The sequence below is a fragment of the Oratosquilla oratoria genome, chromosome 10 (assembly GCF_046742065.1).
Source record: "Oratosquilla oratoria isolate Oo_2021 chromosome 10, ASM4674206v1, whole genome shotgun sequence".
NCBI lineage: Eukaryota > Metazoa > Arthropoda > Malacostraca > Stomatopoda > Squillidae > Oratosquilla > Oratosquilla oratoria.
Genome location: NC_134786.1, coordinates 66,027,602 through 66,050,101, shown reverse-complemented (window position 1 = coordinate 66,050,101; position 22,500 = coordinate 66,027,602). Strand labels below are relative to the sequence as shown.

The window sequence follows — 22,500 nt, the reverse complement described above, 5'->3', positions numbered from 1 at the left end:
GGGAGGGGGAGAGGGGGAGGGGGAGAGAGAAGGGAAAGAGGAGGGGGAGAGGAGGAGAGGGAAGTAAAAGGGAAAGGGAGAGGGTAGATTGAAGGGGAGGGGGTAAAGGAGGGGAGAGAGGAAGGGGAAAGGAGAAGGGAGAGGAAACGGAAGAAGGCTGAAGGGAAGGAGAAAGTTGAAAGGGAGGGGGAAAGGGAGAGAGAGGGAGAAGGGGGGATAGAAAGGGGGTGGGGGAAGGTTGAGGAATAGAGGCAGAGGAGGCAGATGGAGGGAGAAGTTTAAGGGAGAGGTAGAAGATGAGGGAGAGGGGGGAGAGAAAGAGTGAAGGGAAAGGGATAGGGGAGGTTAGTGGGGAAAGGGATAGGAAGAGGAAGGGGAGGGAAAAGGTGGAGCGGGGTTGGGAAGGGGAGAGGTAGTGGGGAAGGGGAGGTTAAAGGAAAGGTGATGTAACCTTTCCTGTTACCTAATTGGTTAATACGTGAAAGTCAAGAAAGTGGGCAGAGCCATCTCTTGCAATGAGGAACATGATTGGTTGGACTCAGAGGAGGCTCCTCCCACGCCTTATGTGATTGGTTAATATCAAGGGTGTTGAGAAGAGAGGCGGGGTCTTTGATCCCCAGAAGAATTTTATTGGTCAATATTCAGGAGGGAGCGTCCTCGTAGTCCCATGTGATTGGTTGATGCGTGGAGGCAGAGAAAGGGGGCGGGGTCTCCACTGACAACGTAAAATGTAACTAGTTTAATTAAATAAAAATAGACTCGTCTAATCGTAATTGGTTGCTTTTTGTGTAAAGAGAGAATGGGAATCATGAACTGAAGTTAGATTCAGCCTAGCTCCTGTTTCTCTTCCCATGTGTAATCCTTTATAACAGTAAGTTTTAATCCTTTATAACATTAAGTTGTGATCCTTTATAAGAGTATGAAGTAATCCTTTATTACAGTAAGTGTAATCCTTTATAACAGTCTAATCCTTTATAACAGTAAGTCTAATCCTTTATAACAGTAAGTAGTAATCCTTTATAACAGTAAATACGATTACAAGTTATTTGGAAATTCGTTAACAAAAATGGATAGTGAAAAGGATCTCGACGTAATCATCAGTAACGATTTCAAATCATCTAACCAGTGCATTTCAGCCTCTGAGAAAGCAAATAAGATCCTAGGACTGATTGCGCGATCTTATGACTTCAAAAGTCCATCTCTCATTAACAAGCTATATAAATCGTTAGTTCGTCCACATTTGGAATATGCTGTATCCGCATGGTCACAGAATCCCATTAAAGACGTTGACAGATCGGAAAAGTAAAACGGCAAGCCACAAAACTGATTCCAAATATCAAAGAGAAATCATACGAAAATCGACTAAAACATATGAATCTGTTTTCCCTAAACATGCGTAGACTGAGGTGAATCGACATGAAAAGTGACAAAATTTTCACACTGAATGAGAATCCGACAAGAAGTATTGGTCTCAAACAACTTAGCCAACCGTGTAGTTAATGAATGGAATAAACTTCCTGCAGAGGTAGCTCAATGTAGTTCAGTTCGAAGCTTTAAGATTCGTTTAGATAAACACCTAAGCAAGATGCTGTATTGCCTTCCATTTATTTCATATTATTTATTTGTTTCTTTATTATTATATCCTTGATTATTTATTATTTACTATTTACCTGTTTGTTTATTATTTAAATTTACCTATATATCTACTTATTCTATTATCTTTTATATAATCATTTTTATATATTTGTTTATTTATCTATTTATTTACTTATCATTATTGTCATTTTCTTTGCATCCGACCTAGTTATGGACCAAAAGGTCTCCTGTCGGCATGCTCCTCCTCCTTTGGTGTGATGAGGTACAATAATAAGGTTGACCACTGAGCATTTCTGTGAGATCTTAGTATTTATATGTAGCATATGCACTCCCCCCCCCCGAATTTTTTTTTGGGGTGTGTGGGAACTTGGCCCATACCAGTGGTTCTCAATCCGAGTGTCACGACCCCCAAGAGAGCCACGACAAGAATCTAAAGAGGTCCATGGTTTGCTGTCACAAATGGTGCATTTATAAATGCTGTGAGGAATCTGAATATACGAGTATATAAAAAATACATCACCCTGTCCTGACAGAAGATACATGAAATGATTTTCAACTTTATAATAAAGCAAAGATTTCATCATCATAATCATGTTATTACTTTTATTATTAATTATTAATTATTATTATTATTATTATATCATTATTATTATCATATATTTTTATTATCATTATTATTATTATTTTTATTTATTTACTTATTTTTTGCGGGGTGGGTTTTGAGAGAAAAACGAAGGGGATCCACATGAATGCTGAAAATTCATGAAGGGGGGGGATGGAGTGAAAAAGATTGAAACTCACTGTTCCCTTACAAAGGCTTCCGTAGAACCCAACCGAGGAGGGATAGAGCCAAATTTGACCAAAATTTCTTTTGACCACCAGGCGTGACGAAGACGACCATCACCTCCAATGGACAAGATCCTCAGGATGGCGTGACGACAGCCCCCTGTCTTCAGGAGTGTCGTAAAGTGGGATGTCCGGTTCCGCGAATGACTAATTATCTCCAGAACTGATCGGACGTGGCCCCCGGCCACCAGGGGAGGGTCCGGCCATTACTCAATTCTGGGTCTCTGTGGTTGGCTAGGGGTGGGGGGGGGGCGCAGGAGGACACGCACGAGAAGGAGAAGAGACCATTAAGGAGAGAAAAAAAAAAAAACGGGGCGAGGAGGGGGAAGGGATGTGAGGAGATGTTCCTACAATAGTATAGGAAAGGGTGAGAAGAGAGAGAGACAGAGAGAGAAAGGGGGGGAGAGATAGATGGAGAAAGAGAGGGAGAAGGGGAGAGAAAGAGAGGGGGGAGAGATAGATGGAGAAAGAGAGGGAGACGGAGAGAGGGAGAGAGAGAAAGAGAGAGAGAGAAAGAGAGAGAGGGGGAGAGATAGATGGAGAAAGAGAGGGAGACGGAGAGAGAAAGAGAGAGAGGGGGAGAAAACGAGGGAGAGAGAGGAGAAAAAAGAGAAAGAAATGCGAAAAATGAAAAAAGATGGAGAGAGAGGAAAAAGAGAGAAAGAGCGAATGAGTGAGGGAGAGACAGAAAGAGATGGAAAGAGAGAGACGGAGACAAAAACGTACGAAAAGAGAGAACAGAAAGTAAAATAAAGAGAACAACGTCGAGAACAGAAGAACAAGAGAAACTTAAATATAAAACAGGAGAGATCATGAAGAGAAGAACATGGAAAAGAGGAGGAGGAGGGAGGAGAGAGAAGAGAAAAGAGGGAGGAGGGAGGAGAGAGGAGGAAAGGTGGAGGAGAGAGGAGAAAGGAGAGAGGAGGAAGAAGGGAGGAGGGGGGAGAGAGAAGAGAAAAGAGGGAGGAGGGAGGAGAGAGAGAAAAGAAAGGAAGGAAGAGAAAGGAGAAAGGGAGAATGAGGGAAGAGGAAGGAGGGAGGAAGGGAGAGAGAAGGGAAGGTGGAGGAGAGAGGAGAAAAGAGGGAGGTGGAGGGAGAGAAGAAAGAGAAGGGGGGAGAGACCAGAAAGAAGGGAGGAGGAAGGAGGGAGGAGGTAAGAAGGAGGAGGGAGAAGGAAGGAGGGAGGAAAAGGAGGGAGGAGGAAGGAGGAAGGAGGGAGGAAAAAAGGGGAGGAGAAAGAAGGGAGAAGGAATGCGAGAGGAGAAAGGAGGGAGGAAGGAGAAGAAAGGAGAGAGGAGGGAGAAGCAGGAAGGAGAGAAGAGGGCGGAGAGAAAAGGGAGAAGAGATGAGGAAGGAGAGAGGAGGGAGGGAGGAGGAGGGAAAAGGGATAAGGGAGGAGGGAGGATGAAGGAAGAGGGAAGATGGAAAAGAGAGAAGAGAGGAGAGAGGAGGGAGGAGGTAAGAAGAGGAAGAAGAGAAGAGGAAAGAGAGAAACTCTCCTTGTTTCGTTGAGGGGTATTGTGCCTCTGTATTTACACAGAAATGAAGTGTTTGGGAAAAAGGGCATTCTGCCTTCTAATTTGTTTCGAGAGAATGTAATCAATTTGAGAGCAACCCGTGCTTCAAAGTCACGTGGGGTCGATCAACCAATTAGGTTCACGAAAACTGGACCCATCAACCAATTAGATTCACGGAAATTGGATCGACCAATCAATTAGATTCACGAAAATTGGATCAATCAGCCAATCACATTTACGAAAATTAGATCGACCATCCCATTAGACTAAAAAAAATTGGGACGATCAACCAATTATACTCACGAAAATTGGAACAGGTTCGGAAGAGATCGAAATTGCTTTGCGAAGACCATAGCATATCGATCTTAATCCAATTGAATGCGATGATTGTGTCTCAAAGCGTGAAGTACCAAAGATCTTCAGAAAGTATTAGCCATTGAAAGAACAAATACTTTCATGGTGTATAAAAATGATGTAGTCTTTAGATGATATTTGTTGGATAATTTCTATATTACTATTAAAACACTCAATTTATTGCGTGTAGTTGGGAAGGTATATGGGAGGGTTTTGATTGCGAGGATTATGAGAGGAACAGAGGGAGTAATTGATGAGGAACAAAATGTGTTTAGGAAAGGTACGAGTTGCGTGGATTAGATTTTTGTGGTAAGATAGATATGTGAGAAAGCTTTAGCAAAAGGTAAAAATGTTATTTGGACCTTCATGGATTTGGAAAAGGCTGATGATAGGGTGAACAGAAAGGCACTATGGGAGGTTTTCCAGATATGTGGGATTTAAGGAAAGCTGTAAAGGGCGGTCAAGAGTTTTTACGAGAGTAGTAGAGCCTGTGTTAGAATTGGAAATGGAGAGAGTGAGTGGTTTGAAATAAAGATAGGACTGCGTCAGGGTTGTGTCATGTCGCCATGGCTGTTCAATGTGTACATGGATGGGGTGGTAAGGGAGGTAAAGGCGAGGGTAATGGGCAGGTGACTGGAGATGGTTAAGAAAATGGAGGAAAGTGTGAGGTGAGCCATTTGTTATTTGTTGACGGCACTGCACTTGCGGTAGGGTCAGAGGAGGGCTTAAGGGAGTTAGTGACGGAGTTTGGGAGGGTATGCGATGGAAGAAAGTCGAAGGTAAATGTGGTTAAAAGTAATGTAATAAGATGTACAAGGAGAGAGGATGGCAGCTAGTGGGAAGTACATTTTAAAGGAAAGAGGCAGGAAGAAGTGGATAGCTTTATGTATTTGGGGTCACACGCGGTAGGAAAGGGAGGAGTGGAGGTCGAAGTAAATTGTAGACTGAGAGAAGCGATTAAAAAGTGTCATGAGAAATAGACATTTGGGAGTGGATGAAAAGAGGAGGATATATGAAGGGGTGCTTATATCAACTACACTATATGGGGCAGAGACTTGGAATTTAAGAGAGGAAAAGTTAAATTTGTATTTGAGATGAAATGTCTGAGAAGTATGGTAGGGGTTGCAAGGTTGGATAGAGTGAAAAGCGAAGAGGTGAGGAGGAGAGTGGGGGTGGAAAAGATGGTAGACAGGGCTGAAAGATTTTTAGGGTGGTTTGGACAGAAAAAATGAGTGAAGAAATATTAGTAAAAGAGGTGTGGAAGGCAGAGGTGGGGGGGGGGAGTGAACTTGAGGGGACGACCAAAGATGGATGGGTAGAGTAAAAGGGACGTTGAGAAAGAGGTGAATGTCTGTTGAACAAGGAGGGGGGAAGGCAGGAGATACGGGTGAGTGGAGAATGGCAGTACATACAGTAGATAATAGTGTGATTTAGAAAAGGAAGGGATGGGGGATGGGGGATAGGGGATGGGGTTAGGGAGTGGTTATGTATGAATGATATTGTAACACAGCCCGAAGGGATTTCTTCCCGTCATCTCTCTCTCTCTCTTTTTCTGCATGAGGGGACGGAGAAGGGGTGAGGTCGCCAATTAAGTGAAGCGGCTTACCTGTGGATGTGCTGTGTCTTGCTGCATTCTTTCTGACCCAAGGTAGTGGGCGGGATACAGGGGTGACCCATCATCTATGAGGAGCTAAGATGAGAGGGAGGAAAGGGTTGTGAATGGGAGTGGAGTGGGTACTTGCTTTTTGATTTGACTACCTCCCTTGTAAGGAAAAAAAAACCCTTGGTATATAGATAGATTACAAACATAAAGTATAGGGTAGTGAAAGAATATGAACAGTGTCATACCACATAAAAATGGAGTAGTCTTTAGATAATACATGGAGGATAATTTTCATATGAATAATGTTGAAAATATTTAATATGAAAACTGGGTAGTATGGGGTGTGGGTTGAGAGAATTTACTTTGATGATGTATAAAACTTGAGTAGTCTATTGGCAATATCTATAGAATATTTTTCAAATAGGATGCTCGCTGGGCGAGTGGGGTGGGGCGTCGCTACTTGAATTCGAGGTGGTTGCAGTTTGAATTCTGCCACTGGCGAGTTGAACCAAGGGCAGAGCTCATTAAATTCCACGCAACAAAATCCTCTGTAAGGGGCACCACCCTAGCCTTCTGATGGGGGGGGGGGTTCGCGACGTTAAACCGAATACTTTTCATTTAACTAACAAAACATAGGACATTTGATACGAGGACTGGGTAGTGTCAGGAGAGGTTGAAACAATCACGAGGCTGGTTTTGCACTTTCGGCCGAATGCAATAATAGCCAAAATGATATACCAAGTCCTATTGTCACGCATTTTTATACATTTTGGCTTTTAATGCTTTGCCCGTCATTGCCCATTTGGACAAACGTTCTTATCAGCTCCGCATGGCTTCCACTGGGATTCCCTTATCAAGATAACGTTACGGTCACAGAAAGGGGAGGCGGATGTGGTGCAAGAGGTGGTGGTGGTAGTAATGATGGTGGTGGTGGCGTTTGGTGGTGAAGGTGGTGGGTGTAAGTTGTCTTCAATGGTGCTGGCGGTGGTATAAGTAGTATTTGGTGGTGGGTATCTGGTGGTGGGTATAAGTTTTATTGATGGGAATAATTGGTGGTAGGTGTTAGTTGTCTTAAATGGTGTTGGTGTAATCAGTATTTTGTAGCATTGGTAGTGGAGAATGGTGATAGAGATGATTGAAATACGGTGATGCGGTTGAGGTGTACAATGGTGGTAGCGGTGGGAGAGAATCGCACTAACGGTGTTCACAGTTTCGTGTTTTCACCATTCATATTACACAATAACACCATACTTTCACCAAAGTGAGACCGCTTCCACAATGGACCAACGCAATAGTGGTGTAACCGGAAGCGTGTTAGTCTCGCATTTGCTTAGTTGTAGGTTCGAGTCCCGCACTCTTCATCGATTCCCAGCAGTGACTGATAATTACCTGCCCCCCCAAGAGTCCCTAAAGTGTATAACAGGGCTACTCAGCGCCTCCTGGCGTACGCTCCTCACCTATGTAATGGCCGCAAGAATAGACAGATACGATGGCTCGCGGTCATGTATTGATTGATGTTGTGATGTCACACTATGTTCACTCATATGTACAACGAATACAACTAAGAGGACAGAAAGAGGATAAAGAAGAGGGACGGACGTAAACACAGAAAAAATAAAAATAAAGAAGAGTACTTTGAATTCAATTAATTCAGAAAAAAAAGTTTTGGGAAATACAATATAGAAGCATGATGGTACAAATAATAAGGATGTGAAATAAGAATAAAGAGAGGGGGGAAGAGGGAAACATATATACATACAAAAACAAACACACATACTCACGCATACACTCATACTCTGAAAGAGATAGATTGATAGATAGAGAGAGAGAGAGAGAGAGAGAGAGAGAGAGAGAGAGAGAGAGAGAGAGAGAGAGAGAGAGAGAGAGAGAGAGAGAGCGGGAGAGAGGGAGGGAGAAAGAGGGAGAAAGAGGGGGAGAAAGAGAGAGAGAGAGAGAGAGAAAGAGAGAGGAGAGAGAGATAGAGAGAGGGAAAGAGAGAGGAAGAGAGAGAGAGAGAGAGAGAGAGAGAGAGAGAGAGAGAGAGAGAGAGAGAGAGAGAGAGAGAGAGAGAGAGAGAGAGAGAGAGAGAGGGAGAGAGGGCGGGAGAGAGGGAGGGCGGGAGAGAGGGAGGGCGGGAGAGAGGGAGGGCGGGAGAGAGGGAGGGCGGGAGAGAGGGAGAGAGAAAGAGAGAGGAAGAGAGAAAGAGAAAGAGAGAGAGAGAGATGGGAGAGAGAAAGCAATAGACCGGAGTAAGATTAAATGGAACCTTTTTCAATGCATATCAAATTGATGACTAACGCACCGTGTGTGTCTGTGTGCGTGCGCGCACGCGTATGTGTGCGTGTGTGTGCGTGTGTGTGCGTGTGTGTGCGCGTGTGTGTGGGTGCGTGTGGGTGTTTACCCACTTGTATATAGACATCAATCTATCCACTAATACAAACAGAATAGTCAATGAGTTGACTTATGGCAAGAGAAACATTTTATTACAAGAATGAATCATTCTTATAGTACTCGGTATGGTAAACACGTGTATATAAATACACACATAAACACGCTTGTGCACAGACGTGTACACTCGCGCACACAAATATATACACACACTCAGGGTGACCCGTGTTCGAGTCTCGCCCAGGACTGAAATTTTCAGGATTGTTGGGCTAGGAGCCGGCACTCCAGCTCTGATGAGCAAGGAGTTATGTATGTATGTGTGTATGTGTGTGTGTGTGTGTGTGTGTGTGTGTGTGTGTGTGTGTGTGTGTGTGTGTGTGTGTGTGTGTGTGTGTGTGTGTAAGGTCACAACACCACTCATAGGCCGGACCTTATATAAGCTCTGAGCTTTCATCCGGAAGGGTAATAGCTGTCGATCACGATTCCGGCACGTGATCCAAAAGCAATGTGAACCTCTCACTCTCACTCTCACTTTCACACATCCCACCTCTCCCAAAGTCCCACTTTTGCTTCCCCACTTCTTAACCCTCCCAATCCTCGCTTTCTTCTTCCCTCTCAGTTCCTCCTACAGATCCCTTCTTCCTGAGTTCGTTTGAGTAAAAACGACTTCATTCTTTTTTTTTTCGAATCTCCAAACGTCAAATCACCTTTGGATCATATACTGAGAAGCTGAATGAGAAGTTAAACCTAGAATACGAATATGAAACACATTGTTTAGTTGTGGACTTCGGGAAGCCTAGAATACTGTAGGCGAAGTCGTCATGCAGCTTTTCCAATTCACGACATATGATTGTGTGGCGGGAGCTTTACCAACTGACCTACCCCACGTACACAAAGAACAAGGGTGTGTAAATTGGACAAAGGTCAGATCAGGTCATCATAGTAAAAAAACAGGTTTCAGTTTAGGGAAACAACAGAATCTGTGACAAAACAATGGGGGGAGGGAGATTTGCTTTGTGGTTGGTCTCTCTCTCTTTCCCTCTCTCTCTCTCTCTCTATATATATATATTTCTCTCTCTCTCGTATGCAAAAATGATGAGATCAATGCGACGCAAAGAAGAAGAAGAGAGACTAAGAAAGAAAGAAGAGAACAATAAAAAAGAAAATAAAAGAGAACATAACGAACTGTGTGTGTGTGTGTGTGTGTGTGTGTGTGTGTGTGTGTGTGTGTGTGTGTGTGTGTGTGTGTGTGTGTGTGTGTGTGTGTGTGTGTGTGTGTGTGTGTGTGTGTGTGTGTGTGTGTGTGTGTGTGTGTGTGTGTGTGTATGCGTGTATGTGCACGTGTGTGCGTGTGTGTGTATGTATGTATGATTGTATGTACGGCTGTATGATTATATATATGCATCAAGGACTACTATTACACAGGACGTGCGCACCCAGATCCCTGGGTCCGCTAGCGGAGGCCATTGCTTTCTTTGTAACCTAACATTTTATATGGACAAATATATCAAAACTAGAAATCTAACATTGTATATAGGACAAATATATCAACTATTGACTTATTCAATGCAGTATAAGTTAATATAAAATTTTATAGTGAAATGAACTATTTTTAAGACACTGTTATGCTTTGAAATGCCAATTTTAGCCGGACTCAACAGATATTATTGTATGAGGTTAGTGGACACCAGGGTTGGCGATTTTTTTTTTCTTTTAAAAAATATAAAAAATCGGATTTTTTTTTTATTTAAATCAGATTTGATTTAAATAGATTTCTTTTTATAGATTTTACATATTGTGGGATTGCTATCTGATATGCGATCTGATTGCTAAAGGACATTTTTAGCATATCAATATAAGGAGCAATGTTATAGACTTGCCACAAGTATACAAGGAACGGTATAAGCCGTATGTGAGGACGGTATGCTCAGGTTCACTCGATTCCTCCAAGACTTTTCTCATCTTGGTGACATTTGCTGCATTGTCTGTCATAACACTTCCAATGTGACAACCAAAATCTTGTTCAGCCTTCTTGATCGAATTTTGTACAAGTTGTAGAAGATATTCAGCAGTGTGAGGTTTCCTTGATGTGTCTATTGTGTCAACTAAATAAATCTGACCAGTGGATGTTGTTAGAGTGACACAAATTATGGGCTCATTATGGATGTTAGACCACCCATCAATTGAAAGACATACAGTCTCATTATTCAGGTCATCTGCACACTTTTTATATTCCTTTTCATACACAAGATCCAAGTACTTATCAGCAATATCTTTTCTGGATGGAGGAATATAACCTGGCCTCAGGTTCTGAACCATCTTGAGAAACTGAGGATGCTGAACAAGACGAAATGGTGGATTTGTAGCAAATATTCTTGCAACTTCTTTGTCGAGATTTTCCTTTTGAGAGGCTGAAGTTTTTATGATAAATGTGTCCAAAGATGTTGATGACTTTATTTTAGATGAAAATGATTTAGCAGAAGTGGCGCCTGTGGAAGAGTCTGATTGTGACCTTTTTAATGGTGGAGTCAAGTTTGCAGATAATTCAAGTGGAGCCGATGATGAAGGGATTGAAGCTGTTGATACAGATCCTGAAATGGAAACAGAAAATTTTAGCATATTGCATAATTTATAAATGAATAAATAAATGAATGAATACAGTGAGATTTAGGCTACTTTTGAGTACAGTAGTTATTTTTTTAGATAATGATCATATTCACACAAGCCACTAAATTTTTTGGAAATAATTAACAGGATATGAAATAGGTGGGCTTGGAATTTAGCCCACACAGGACTCAGTCCACTTTTAAATTCACTAAAAATAATGGGTTAGTTGGGTTAGGTTAGGCTAAATCCCTTTGGGCTGAATTCCAATTGAACCTATGAAATATATTACACAATGTTGAATGAAATGAAATGAATAACAATCATCTAGGCCCCAAAGTTGAAAGGATACAGTATATTATAGTGATATAGTCATTACCCAAATTTAGAAGTTATGAAGTTGAAGTATCATCTCTTTAGGCCTTCACATTTTTATTGCACATGCTCTCCATTGTTCACAAAATTTATATAGTTGCTTATGAAAAGGGAGAAATTCACACAATATAAGTAAAATTATTTACCTGGGTCATCAATTTCTTCTTCTGTATGCTGTGGCTGACCTTGGCATTTATCTCTGTGAGATTTTAATCTTGACATAGTGCCCTGTAGTTCCTGGCTGCAGTCTTTGCATTTAGCTCGGTACCCTTTCCAAGAAGTTGTTGGTAGTTTTTCAAAATAATTCCAGACAGGATAATTTTTTCTGCCTGAAGGAACCACTCTGCTAAGTCCAGAAAACATCCTTCCTGGTTGATTCCAAAGCAGCAACTGACTCAGTGAGAAGCTGCTTACCTAGAACAAGTTTCAACAAGAGCCTTGTTGAAACTTGTTGTGGGCTGCACAGTGATATATACTACATGTAGGCTTATACCGTTCTTTGTATACTTGTGGCAAGTCTATATAACACTGCTCCTTATATTGATATGCTAAAAATGTCCTTTAGCAATCAGATCGCATATCAGATAGCAATCCCACAATATTTAAAATCTATAAAAAGAAATTTATTTAAATCAAATAAATCTGATTTAAATAAAAAAAAATCAGATTTTTTATATTAGAAAAAAAAAATCGCCATCCCTGGTGTCCACTAATCTCATACAATAATACCTGTTAAGTCCGACTAAAATTGGCGTATCAAAGCATAACAGTACCTTAAGAATAGTTTCTTATTTCACTATAAAATTTTATATTAACTTATACTGCATTGAATAAGTCAATAGTTGATATATTTGTCCTATATACAATGTTAGGTTTCTAGTTTTGATATGTTTGTCCAATATAAAATGTTAGGTTACAAAGAAAGCAATGGCCTCCGCTAGCGGACCCAGGGATCTGGGTGCGCACGTCCTGTGTAACAGTAGTCCTTGGTATGCATGTATGTATATATGTATACATGTATGCATACTCGTATACTTATGTATATATCTATGTATGTATGTATGTAATAGGATGAAGGAAGGAGAAGGAGGAGGAGAGGAAGAGTAAGGACGAGGTTGGAGGGGGGAGGGGGAGAGGGGAGAGGGAGAGGAGAGGGGTAGGAGGAAGGGAGGGAGGGGGAGAGGAGAGGGGTAGGGGAAGGGGGGGGGGGTCCCTGATCAATCCCTTCCCGGAAATGTGCAACATCCGGTTTAAGGCGATGACGTCGGTGCAAGAGCAATGACAAGGTGACCTGCCGTTACCGGAGAGGCACTGTGGAGCAAAGAGTGAGAGCAGCAAAACTCACGAAAAAGAACAATGAAATGCATCAAAATCAATAGCGAAATACATAGGAAACATATCGACATGAAAAATAGCAATAATGAAACTCACTATCCCACTCCCGTGCAGTCGTGCAGTGGGAAGTGAGAAACCCCTGGTGGGGCAAAGCCGTGTGAGCTTAAAGTATATATATATATATATATATATATATATATATATATATATATATATATATATATATATACTGTATATATATTTATATATATACTGTATATATATTTATATATATACTGTATATATATACATATATATATATATATATATATTTTTTTTTTTTTTTTTTTTTTCTAGACCTATGTTGGGTCGCCTCCCCGCCTGGCCAGGGCTGTTCGGGAACCAAAGCGATAGGCCGCAGCTGGTCCCGGGAATCGAACTCACGAGCACCTGCTTATTAGTTTGACACGGTATCCACAGCTATATGAGCAAAACTTATCGACAAAATATGACTAAATGTACGAATGATTGTGACAAATATCATGAATATCATGGATATCAACAACGGAGCTCAAACAACACGAACAACAACTAAAATCTCATAACAACACAGAGATACATGAAAAACACAGAAAACAATCATTAAACAAAGAGATAAATACAATCCGTAAATAAATATACATTAGTAATTAGGTGGTTAAATAAAATAAATACAGAATTACAAATCAACAAAAACACATAAGAATAAATAACAAAAACACAACAGAAGACATAAAAAATACTAACAGTACATATCAACAAGAACAACATTTGTAACATCAATAAGAATAAAAAAGACAACAACAAAAATAAAAACAAAATATAGATAACAGCGAGAATGTTCGCTGGCCGAGCGGATTAGAGCGTCACTACTTGCGGCGGAGGTCGAGGTGACGGTGGTTCGAACCTTTCAGCCAGCGAGTTGGACCAAGGGCGTGGTTCATTAAATTCCACGATACAAAGTCCTTCGCAAGGGGCAACCGTCCTGATGGGGGGGGGGGGGGTTCGCGACGTTAAACCGAATCAAGATAGCAGTAAACCACAAATAGTACGGAAATCACGAAACATACAAACAACAAAGTACAAACAGCCATGGTGTGCAAACAACAGAACTGAAACACAAACAAAACCAACGTAGCACAAAAGCATCAAATCACATTTAAACAAAATATCAACAATGGTATTGAAACTCATAACATTGAAAAACAAAAAAGAAAACAATAAGAAATAACAATTGAAAGAAAATAATGCAACAATAGAAAATAAACAACAATAGCCGCAGTAACCTTAAACACTTTAAAAGTGAGAAAGAGAGAGAGAGAGATAACGGGTTAGAAAGAGAGCGAGGAAGAGAGAGCATGGAATAAAGAAAGCGAGGAGATAAAACTTGAAAGAAAAACAAAAAATATGGAGACAGATAGAAATAGAGATCGAGATAGAGGTAGATATAGTTCTCATATAGCGATAGATGTATTATACATATATATATATATATATATATATATATATATATATATATATATATATATATATATATATATATATATATATATATATATATATATATATATATATATATATATATATAGAGAGATATAGAGAGAGAGAGAGAGTGAGAGAGAGAGAGAGAGAGAGAGAGAGAGAGAGAGAGAGAGAGAGAGAGAGAGAGAGAGAGAGGGCTAGCTAGACAGACAGACAGGAGAGACAAAATTATGAAATAGATGAATGGGAAGAGGGTGACGGAAGGAGTGGTTGGTTCGGAGAGTTGCCAGAGAGGAAAAAATAAATTAATGAAACTCCAAGAACAAACAGTTGTGGATCAAGAAAAATGTGCTCGGGGGACACAAAGGGAGCCAAGGAAGGCCACCCAAGAAGGCCAACAAGTTCGACGTCCTCAGGAGTAAATTAAATTAAATACTGGAGGCTCCGACATCGAGGAAGATCCCGTTGTTTATTCATATGTTTATTTGGTTTTGCCTCTTTACTGACGAAGTGGGAGTTTTTTTTTCATAAAAAAGAACAAAGAGAGGAATCAGTCAAAATAAAAAGAAAAAATATTTAGGTGCGAACTGATCACAGTTCGGGCGTCCAGCAACCAAAGAATTCATTCAGGTTCCCGTGTCGTCGTCTTCGGGGCTTCACTTGAAGACGTTCTCCTCGACCTTATCTAGTTCGAGAGTTCGAGAAACAAGAAGAACGTCTTCGGGGGACTGAAAAGAGGACCGGGATTCGAGTCAGCGCGCTAATTGGTTCCTCGTCTGCAGGTCCTTTCTTCGTCGTGTGGGGGCAATACGTCGATGGAAAAGTAATTCTGGGGGTGTGGGGGTGCAACACTATGTCCCCTGCTCCCCCCCCCGCCATCTCCCTTTCCCTCTCCCTTCCCCCTTTCTCTTCCCTTCCCCCTCCTTCTCCCTTCCCTTTCTACCCCTTTTCCTCCCGATGATGATGGTGGCGATGATGATGATGATAACGATGGTGCTGATAATGACGACGATGTTTGATGATGATGATGATGATGATGATGACGATGACGATGACGACGATGATGTTTGATGATGATGGTGATGATGATAATGAGGAGGAGGAGGAGGAGGAGGAGGAGGAGGAGGACAACGATAACGATACCAATGACTCCTTCTTCTTCTTCTTCTCCTCCTCCTCCTGCCAAGGATTACGCTAATCAAAAGAAAGAACAGGTAATATCGACAAAGACTCCAAAGTTCCGACAAACTAAAGTTCCCATCATCATCATGATGCCCGAAGGAGACTGAGATTAATTCCTTCATCATCTCCCCCGCCTCCCCGGGAGTGTCGGCAGCGATCCACGGTCACCTGGACCAGCACCAAATGCCTCAAGAGCGACTCCCCCGTTCCCCCTCCCTTCCTGTGCGTGCTTCTTACTTCGTGGAGATCGCCACAGGGCGAGTTCGTTGGATACTTCGGAGGACTCTGGTACCCTGAAGGACACTTCGAGGTCTTCGTTTCCTTCTGTTTCATCGTCTTCTCAGATCTTGAACATTAATGATGCTTTTTTAAGAAGTAGAGGACTAAGTAGGGAGAGAGGGAGGGAGGGGGAGTTGGAAAGTAGAAAGGGAGGGGGTTGAGAGGGGCGGAGGTAGGGGAGGTGGAGAGGGAGGGAAGGGGAGAGGGAAGGAGACGAGGAGTGAGAGGTAGAGATAGATAGAACGATATATATATATTATATATATATATATATATATATATATATATATTATATATATATACATATATATATATATATAGATATATAGGATAGATAGATAGTATATAGATAGATAGATAGATAGAGAGAGAGATAGAGAGAGTAGATAGAGAGAGAGAGAGAGAGAGAGAGAGAGAGAGAGAGAGAGAGAGAGAGAGAGAGAGAGAACGTGAGGGTGAGAATGGAATAGTAGTAAAAAGAGAAAGATGAAGAGGAGGAGAAGGAAGAAGAATAGGAGGAGTAGGAGGAGCAAGAGGAAGAGGAAAAGGAAAAGAAAGGCGAAGAAGAGGAGGGGAAGAGGGAAGAGGAGAAAGAGTAGGTGAAAATGGAGGAGGAGGAGGAGGAGGAACAAGGGGATGAGGAGAAAGACACGTAGGAAGAGAAGGATAGGAAGAGAAGGAGTAGGAAGAAGAGGAAAAGCAGCAGAAAGAGGATGAGGAAGAAGAGGGGGAGGAGGAGGAGTAGGAAGAGCAGGAAAAAGAGAACGATGAGGAGGAGGAAGAGGAGGAGAAGGAGGAAAAGGAAAAGAGGAAGAGGAGGAGGAAAAGAGGAAGAGGAGGAGGAGGAGGAGGAGGAGGAGGAGGAGGAATACCTGTCAAGCTGGGTTCCTCCGAGGTTCCGCCCCTCGACGCGAAGCCTCTTAAGCTCGTTCCTAATTAAGACTTAATTAGTCCGGCATCACCACACCTGACCCTGCCTAGCTTTTCTCGAGGCGTCGCGGATAGAAGCGCTGGTTAAGATGTGGTGGAAGGAAATCCGCCCTTCCTCTCTACACTCGTATTATTGTGGCCATCGCACCAGTGAGATGGATTCCCGGGATCTGCTGGAGGCTATGTCGCGCTGGTTCCCGACTGCTCTGGCCAGGCGGGGAGGCGACCCAATGCCGGCAAAAAAAAAAAAAAAAAAGCTTGCTGCAGCTGAGAGTTTTGTCCTACTATGGGTTTCTCATTTCCCACTACGTGGGAGTGGGTCTCGATCAGTAAAGTTTATTTTCAATTGGTATCCGACCCCAAGATTAATAAAGCCCTTAGGGCTTTAGTATTACGTGACAAACTCGGGTTTAGAGTTCATGGGCCCATACAGGAGCGGACTATCCTTGGGGTAGGGTGGAGCGATAATGCATTATATGTGATGTGAAATGAGTAAGAAATACGAACAGAACGAGATTAGGGGAGAGATTGGTACAGGCAGACACAAATAGAATGATTGAGGAGCGTCCTACCTAAGTTAATGAAGGAACAAAATTATGAAGGTACGTAGCTGCAGATAAATATAAATATACATATATACATACATATATATATATATATATATATATATATATATAATTGAACAATAATAATAACAATGATAACAATGATAATGATAATGATAATAATATAACAATTGTAATTATGATAATAAAAGAAATTATGTTTTCTTTTTCAGAGAACAGATTTCTTGTGACAATAGAGAGAGATATAAACAAAAAATAATCAAGTAAATAACCAAAAATATAGATAAAGTCAATAGATTAATTAATAACGAACAAATCAATCAATAAACATATATAGAAACAAGTAAAAGAGCAGAGAAATTAACTTAACATCCACTGCCAACCTCCCCATACCACATATCTATACCATACAACTTTGTTACTTTACTCTCTTATATGACGCCCAATTTTTGCTTCCAGCGGAGCCTCACGCCCACCGCCCACTTTTTTTTGTATTTACATGAAATTATATATTAATTATTTCTAATATATAATCATGTATAGAAAACGGCAGATACCACATAGAATTATATATTATTTAGCTTATGTGTATATATATATATATATATATATATATATATATATATATATATATATATATATGCATATACACTGAATGGTTCCCAGTGATCAATATCTTTTTTCAACCACAAATCACTTTAAATTCCATGCCATCGCAGTCGAGACTGAAGAATCGCTCGATGGAGGCATTGTTGGCAATTGAAACGTGGACGAGCCGAGGATTCGAACCCAGCTAACCCGTAACAAAGTTACAGTGATTTAAACCAATACGCTATCAAGAGAGCGATGGCATGGAATTAAAAGTGATTTATGGTTGGAAAAATATATATATATATTATATAATCATGTATAGAAAAAAGGTTGGGATGACTGATAAAATTATACATTGCGCGTATGTAACAGCGGATACTTGTTCATTCTTATTAAACAATGATATTTGAGCAAACGACTTCACGCACCAACCACTTGTATCCTCTTCACGCCTACCCCGGGGGAGGGGGAAGCGCGCCCCCTTGTTTGGAAACCACTGCTGTAGTATTTGTCTTCTCTTCAGGTATATTTCAGGAGGGGGCGGGGGAGGTGAAAGAGCGGGGGAGAGGGCAGGGAGGGGGAGAGGTCGGGGGAGGGGGAAAAGAGGTAGAGGGGGAAGGACAGGGGAAAGGGAGGTGGAGGGAAGGGGGAGGGGGAAGGGAGGTGGAGGGAAGGGGGAGGTGGAGGGGGTGGGGAAAGGGAGGTGGAGGGGGTGGGGAAAGGGAGGTGGCGGGGGAGGTGGAAGGGGGAAGGGGCGGGGGAGTGGGAAGGGGAGGGGGGCGGGGTGTGTGTGAAGTGTGAGGATTGTCTGTGTTAGGGAGGTCCACAACAGATAAGGATTAAGGAGATAAGAGTTAGGTCCTGTTCACACTAGCGGTCTGAACCGCGCGGAAACCGCGGCGGCACTGCTTAGACAAGGCAAAACTGTGCAGATGCGTTTGAATACCTCTACTGACTTGCACTGTAAATCAACCGCCGCGGTTGAAATCGCTAGTGTGAACAGGGCCATAGGATGTCATTAGGGTCGAATGGTGTCACGTGAAAAGTTACGGAGATGAATGTGTGTGTGTGTGTGTGTGTGTGTGTGTGTGTGTGTGTGTGTGTGTGTGTGTGTGTGTGTGTGTGTGTGTGTGTGTGTGTGTGTGTGTGTGTGTGTGTGTGTGTGTGTGCGTGCGTGCGTGAGATTCACACCGGCCTTGGATCACGTGTTGGACTCGTGATCGACAGCTATTTCCCTCCCGGAAGAGATATCATAGCTCATATATGACCGATCTATGGATATTGCTGTGACCTTACACACACAAACACACACAACTCCCCGCCCATGACAGTTGGAGTAACAACCCCCAGCGCAGCGATACTGAAATTATTTCAGCCCTGGGCGGGATTCGAACCCGGACCTCCGTATTGGTAGCCGGGAACGTGTGTGTGTGTGTGTATGTGTGTGTATGTGTGTGTGTATGTAGGTGTGTGTGTGTGTGTACGTATGTGTACGTGTGTGCATGTGCTGCTACGTGAGATCGAAGAGACAAAAAAGAATAATGGAAACAGAATTCACATTGGCAGGTAATTAACAATAGAGAGGACACGTCATCTAGGTTGTACACAAGAGCCTCTTGAGGAAATGTCAACCAGAAACTCTCCTCCTCCTCCTGCGCACTCTTCCCCTTCCGCTCCTCCTCCTCCTGTTCCTCCTCTTGCTCTCCCTTCCCCTCCCCCTTTTCCTTCCTTTCTCCTCCTCTTCATCTCTGTGTTTACACTTTTTTTTTTTATTTCCTTCAACATTTCAACCTCCTCCTCCTGTTCCTCCCCTTACTCACCTTTTTCTGCCTCCTCCTCCTCCTCTTCTTTCTCCTTCTTCTCCGTATTCTTTCTTTCGTTTGTTTCAAACTCTTCCTCCTCCTCTTCCCTCTCTTCCTTCATGTTCCTCCTCTTCCTTGCCCTTCCCCTCCTCTTCCCTTCCTATTCCTCCTCTTCTTCCATCTCCTGCAACCACATTTTGTTTTAATACCTTCAACCTAACCTAACCTAGCCTAACCCCAACTAACCTAACCTAACCTCAGTTATTTTAACCTAATGTAACCTCAGCTGACCTAATCAAACTTAACTTAATGTAACCTTAGCTAACCTAACCTAACCTAACCTGTTTTTCCTTTTGTTGTCTCCACAGGACCAAAGTGGGGGGACGCTCCCTGTACTTCTTCAGTCCGGCTTCCCGGAGCGGCCTCTCCAAGCCCGTCTTCAGCACCCGAGAGAAGCTCCGCCACCTCCTCGAGGGAGGAGCTGTACGTACCAGTTACCAGTTACCTATTTATCTATTCACTCATTTGTTTGTTTGTTTACTTGTCTGTTAGTCTGTGTTTATGTTGTTTATTTATTCATTTTGTTTCATTTGTTTGTTTATATATTTATGTTTATATGTTTTTTGTTTGTTTATTTACTCATTTGTATATTTGTTTTAGTTAAGTTCCGTTGTTTTATTCCATTCGTTTGTTTATTTGTTTGCCTGTTTGTTTATTCATTTATTTACTATCTATTCATTCATATAATTAGTTTGTCTTTATTTTCTCTATTATCTTTATTTACTTATCTATGTATACATTTATTTATTTATGTCAATTTTCTATTTATACATTTGTTTCTCGATTCATTTATTCTATTCTATTCATTATTCCTATTTATCCTTATTTATTTATTTATATATTTCTTTCGAATGCAATGTCTTCCTAAAGGTCCATTAGTAAATTCTATTTAGAAAAAATAGTATGTTTATTCAGTTGATGATAGTTCTGAAGGAAAACCAGATCAATCAAATCTAAAATCAATTCTGAGACCAACTAATGTTTATTAGAATAAGATACATAAAATACATCTTCGAGAGAAGTAATAGTAAATCTTCTAAAAAAAAAAAAATTGGAAAAGACAAAAAATCAAACATTACATCACGAAGAATATATGACGTCACGAAGAATCTGACGTCACGAAGAATCGGTGACGTCACGAGGAATAAGTGACGTCATGTCGTTTGTTGGGACTCTCGGTTGGTGTTGTAGAACTAGACTATATTCTCGAGTATGATGTAAATATTTCATAGACAAACTACTCTTACGCTGTACTTGTGTTATGTAGTTCAGGAAAGGAGTTGCATAGAATATTTCTCATTTTATCCCTTTTAAAAAGATTGTCAAATTTCATATATATTTTGTTCTGATTGATATAGAATTATTCCAGGATAGATGTTCGAAGGCATTTGAATCCCTACTATCCTATGACAATCCTCCAGAACTTGATTACATCACCCGTAGACAGCCAGTACAGAATTAGAAGAAAAAAAGTCCCGAGTTTTAATCCCCATTCATGAAGACCCATGATGATGATGATGATGCACGTCTTTCTTCCTCTTCTTACTACAGAGCGACGAAGACGGTCCCTATGGCGCCTGTGCTTCGCCCACGACGAGCGGCGGTCGACGAAGCCTCACGGGCGTCGGAGGCGGCGTCGGAGGCGGATCAGGAGGCGGAGGGGGAGGCGGAGGAGGCGGAGGGGGCGGAGGTGGAGGAGTAGGAGGATTAACAGGTGTTCGGAGTGGCGGGAAAAAGCGAGAGGAGCTGACGCCGGGCGCCGTGTACACCATCAAGAGGATCCATCTCAGAGACCCGGCCTGTGACCTTGGGGTCAGTGTCTGGAGGGGCCGGGGACCCCAGCGAGGTCTTCAAGGGCCCCAGAGGCCACCGGAAGGAACGGGGCCGGCACTCCTCGTCGAGGCACCGGACAGATCGTGAGTAGAACCTCATCGTTCTTGGTGGTAATGGTGGAGTGAATTTGGAGTGATGACGATGGTGATGATGGACAGACGCTGGGTGCTGAAGGTGGTAATGTACGTAGTGGTGGTTGTCCTATAACAGAAGGAATGGTGATGACGATGGTGATGATGGACAGACGCTGGGTGGTGAAGGTGGTAATGTACGTGGTGGTGGTTGTCCTGTAACAGAAGGAATGGTGATGACGATGGTGATGATGGACAGATGCTTGTGGTGGTGAAGGTGACGGTAATCGTAGTGGTTGTCCTGTAATGGCAGGAGCGGTGATGACATTGGTGATGATCGACATATGCTTGTGAGGGTGGTGGTGGTGGTGATGAAGGTGGTGGTGTTGGTGGTTGTGGTATTGGTTGACCTGTAATGGAAAGAGTGGTGATGACGATGGTGATGAAGGACAAGTAGTTGTGATAGTGATAGTTGTTGCGCTACTACTGTTAGTGGTGACCGTGGTGTTGATGTTGGTGGTAGTGGTGGCGTCAATGGCACTGACGGTTCCTGAGAGAGAATTTACCATATAAGGTAAAAAAGGTAAAGAAAAGAGACCAAGTCGGCAGGATGGATGAAAGTTTTTTGTCGTTGAGCAAAAGCAAAGGATGAGGCTAAAAGATGGAGGAGGAAGGAGGAGGGAGGAGGGGGAGGAGGGAGGAGGGGGAGGAGGGATGAGAGGGGAGGAGGGAGGAGGGGGAGGAGGGATGAGAGGGGAGGAGGGAGGAGGGGGAGGAGGGATGAGAGGGGAGGAGGGAGGAGGGGGAGGAGGGAGGAGGGAGGAGGGGGAGGAGGGGGAGGAGGGAGGAGGGGGAGGAGGGAGGAGGGATGGAGGAGGGAAGAGAGGGGAGGAGGGGAAGAGATGAGAAGTCTGGAAAAGTTGTGATAGGAGGTTAAAAGAAGTATGGCAAGCGGTGAAAGAGAAAGAGGACGACAAAGAGGAGGAAGAGAGGAGCAGGAGGAGAGAGATGTGAGAATTAAGGAGATGAAGGAGGGGAACAAGGGGTGGAAGAGGAGGAGAATGAGGA

At 42.4% G+C, this 22,500-nt stretch overlaps 1 protein-coding gene across 1 annotated transcript in view; it reads left to right on the top strand.

Annotated features, from left to right (window-relative positions):
• Positions 1-22,500, top strand: part of LOC143029286 (uncharacterized) — a 114,558-nt gene that overhangs the window by 23,813 nt on the left and 68,245 nt on the right. Inside the window, exons 2-3 of the mRNA XM_076192021.1 lie at positions 19,837-19,951; positions 21,080-21,444. Coding sequence (XP_076048136.1) covers positions 19,837-19,951; positions 21,080-21,444 — 480 coding nt within the window. The remainder of the gene's footprint in view (positions 1-19,836; positions 19,952-21,079; positions 21,445-22,500) is intronic.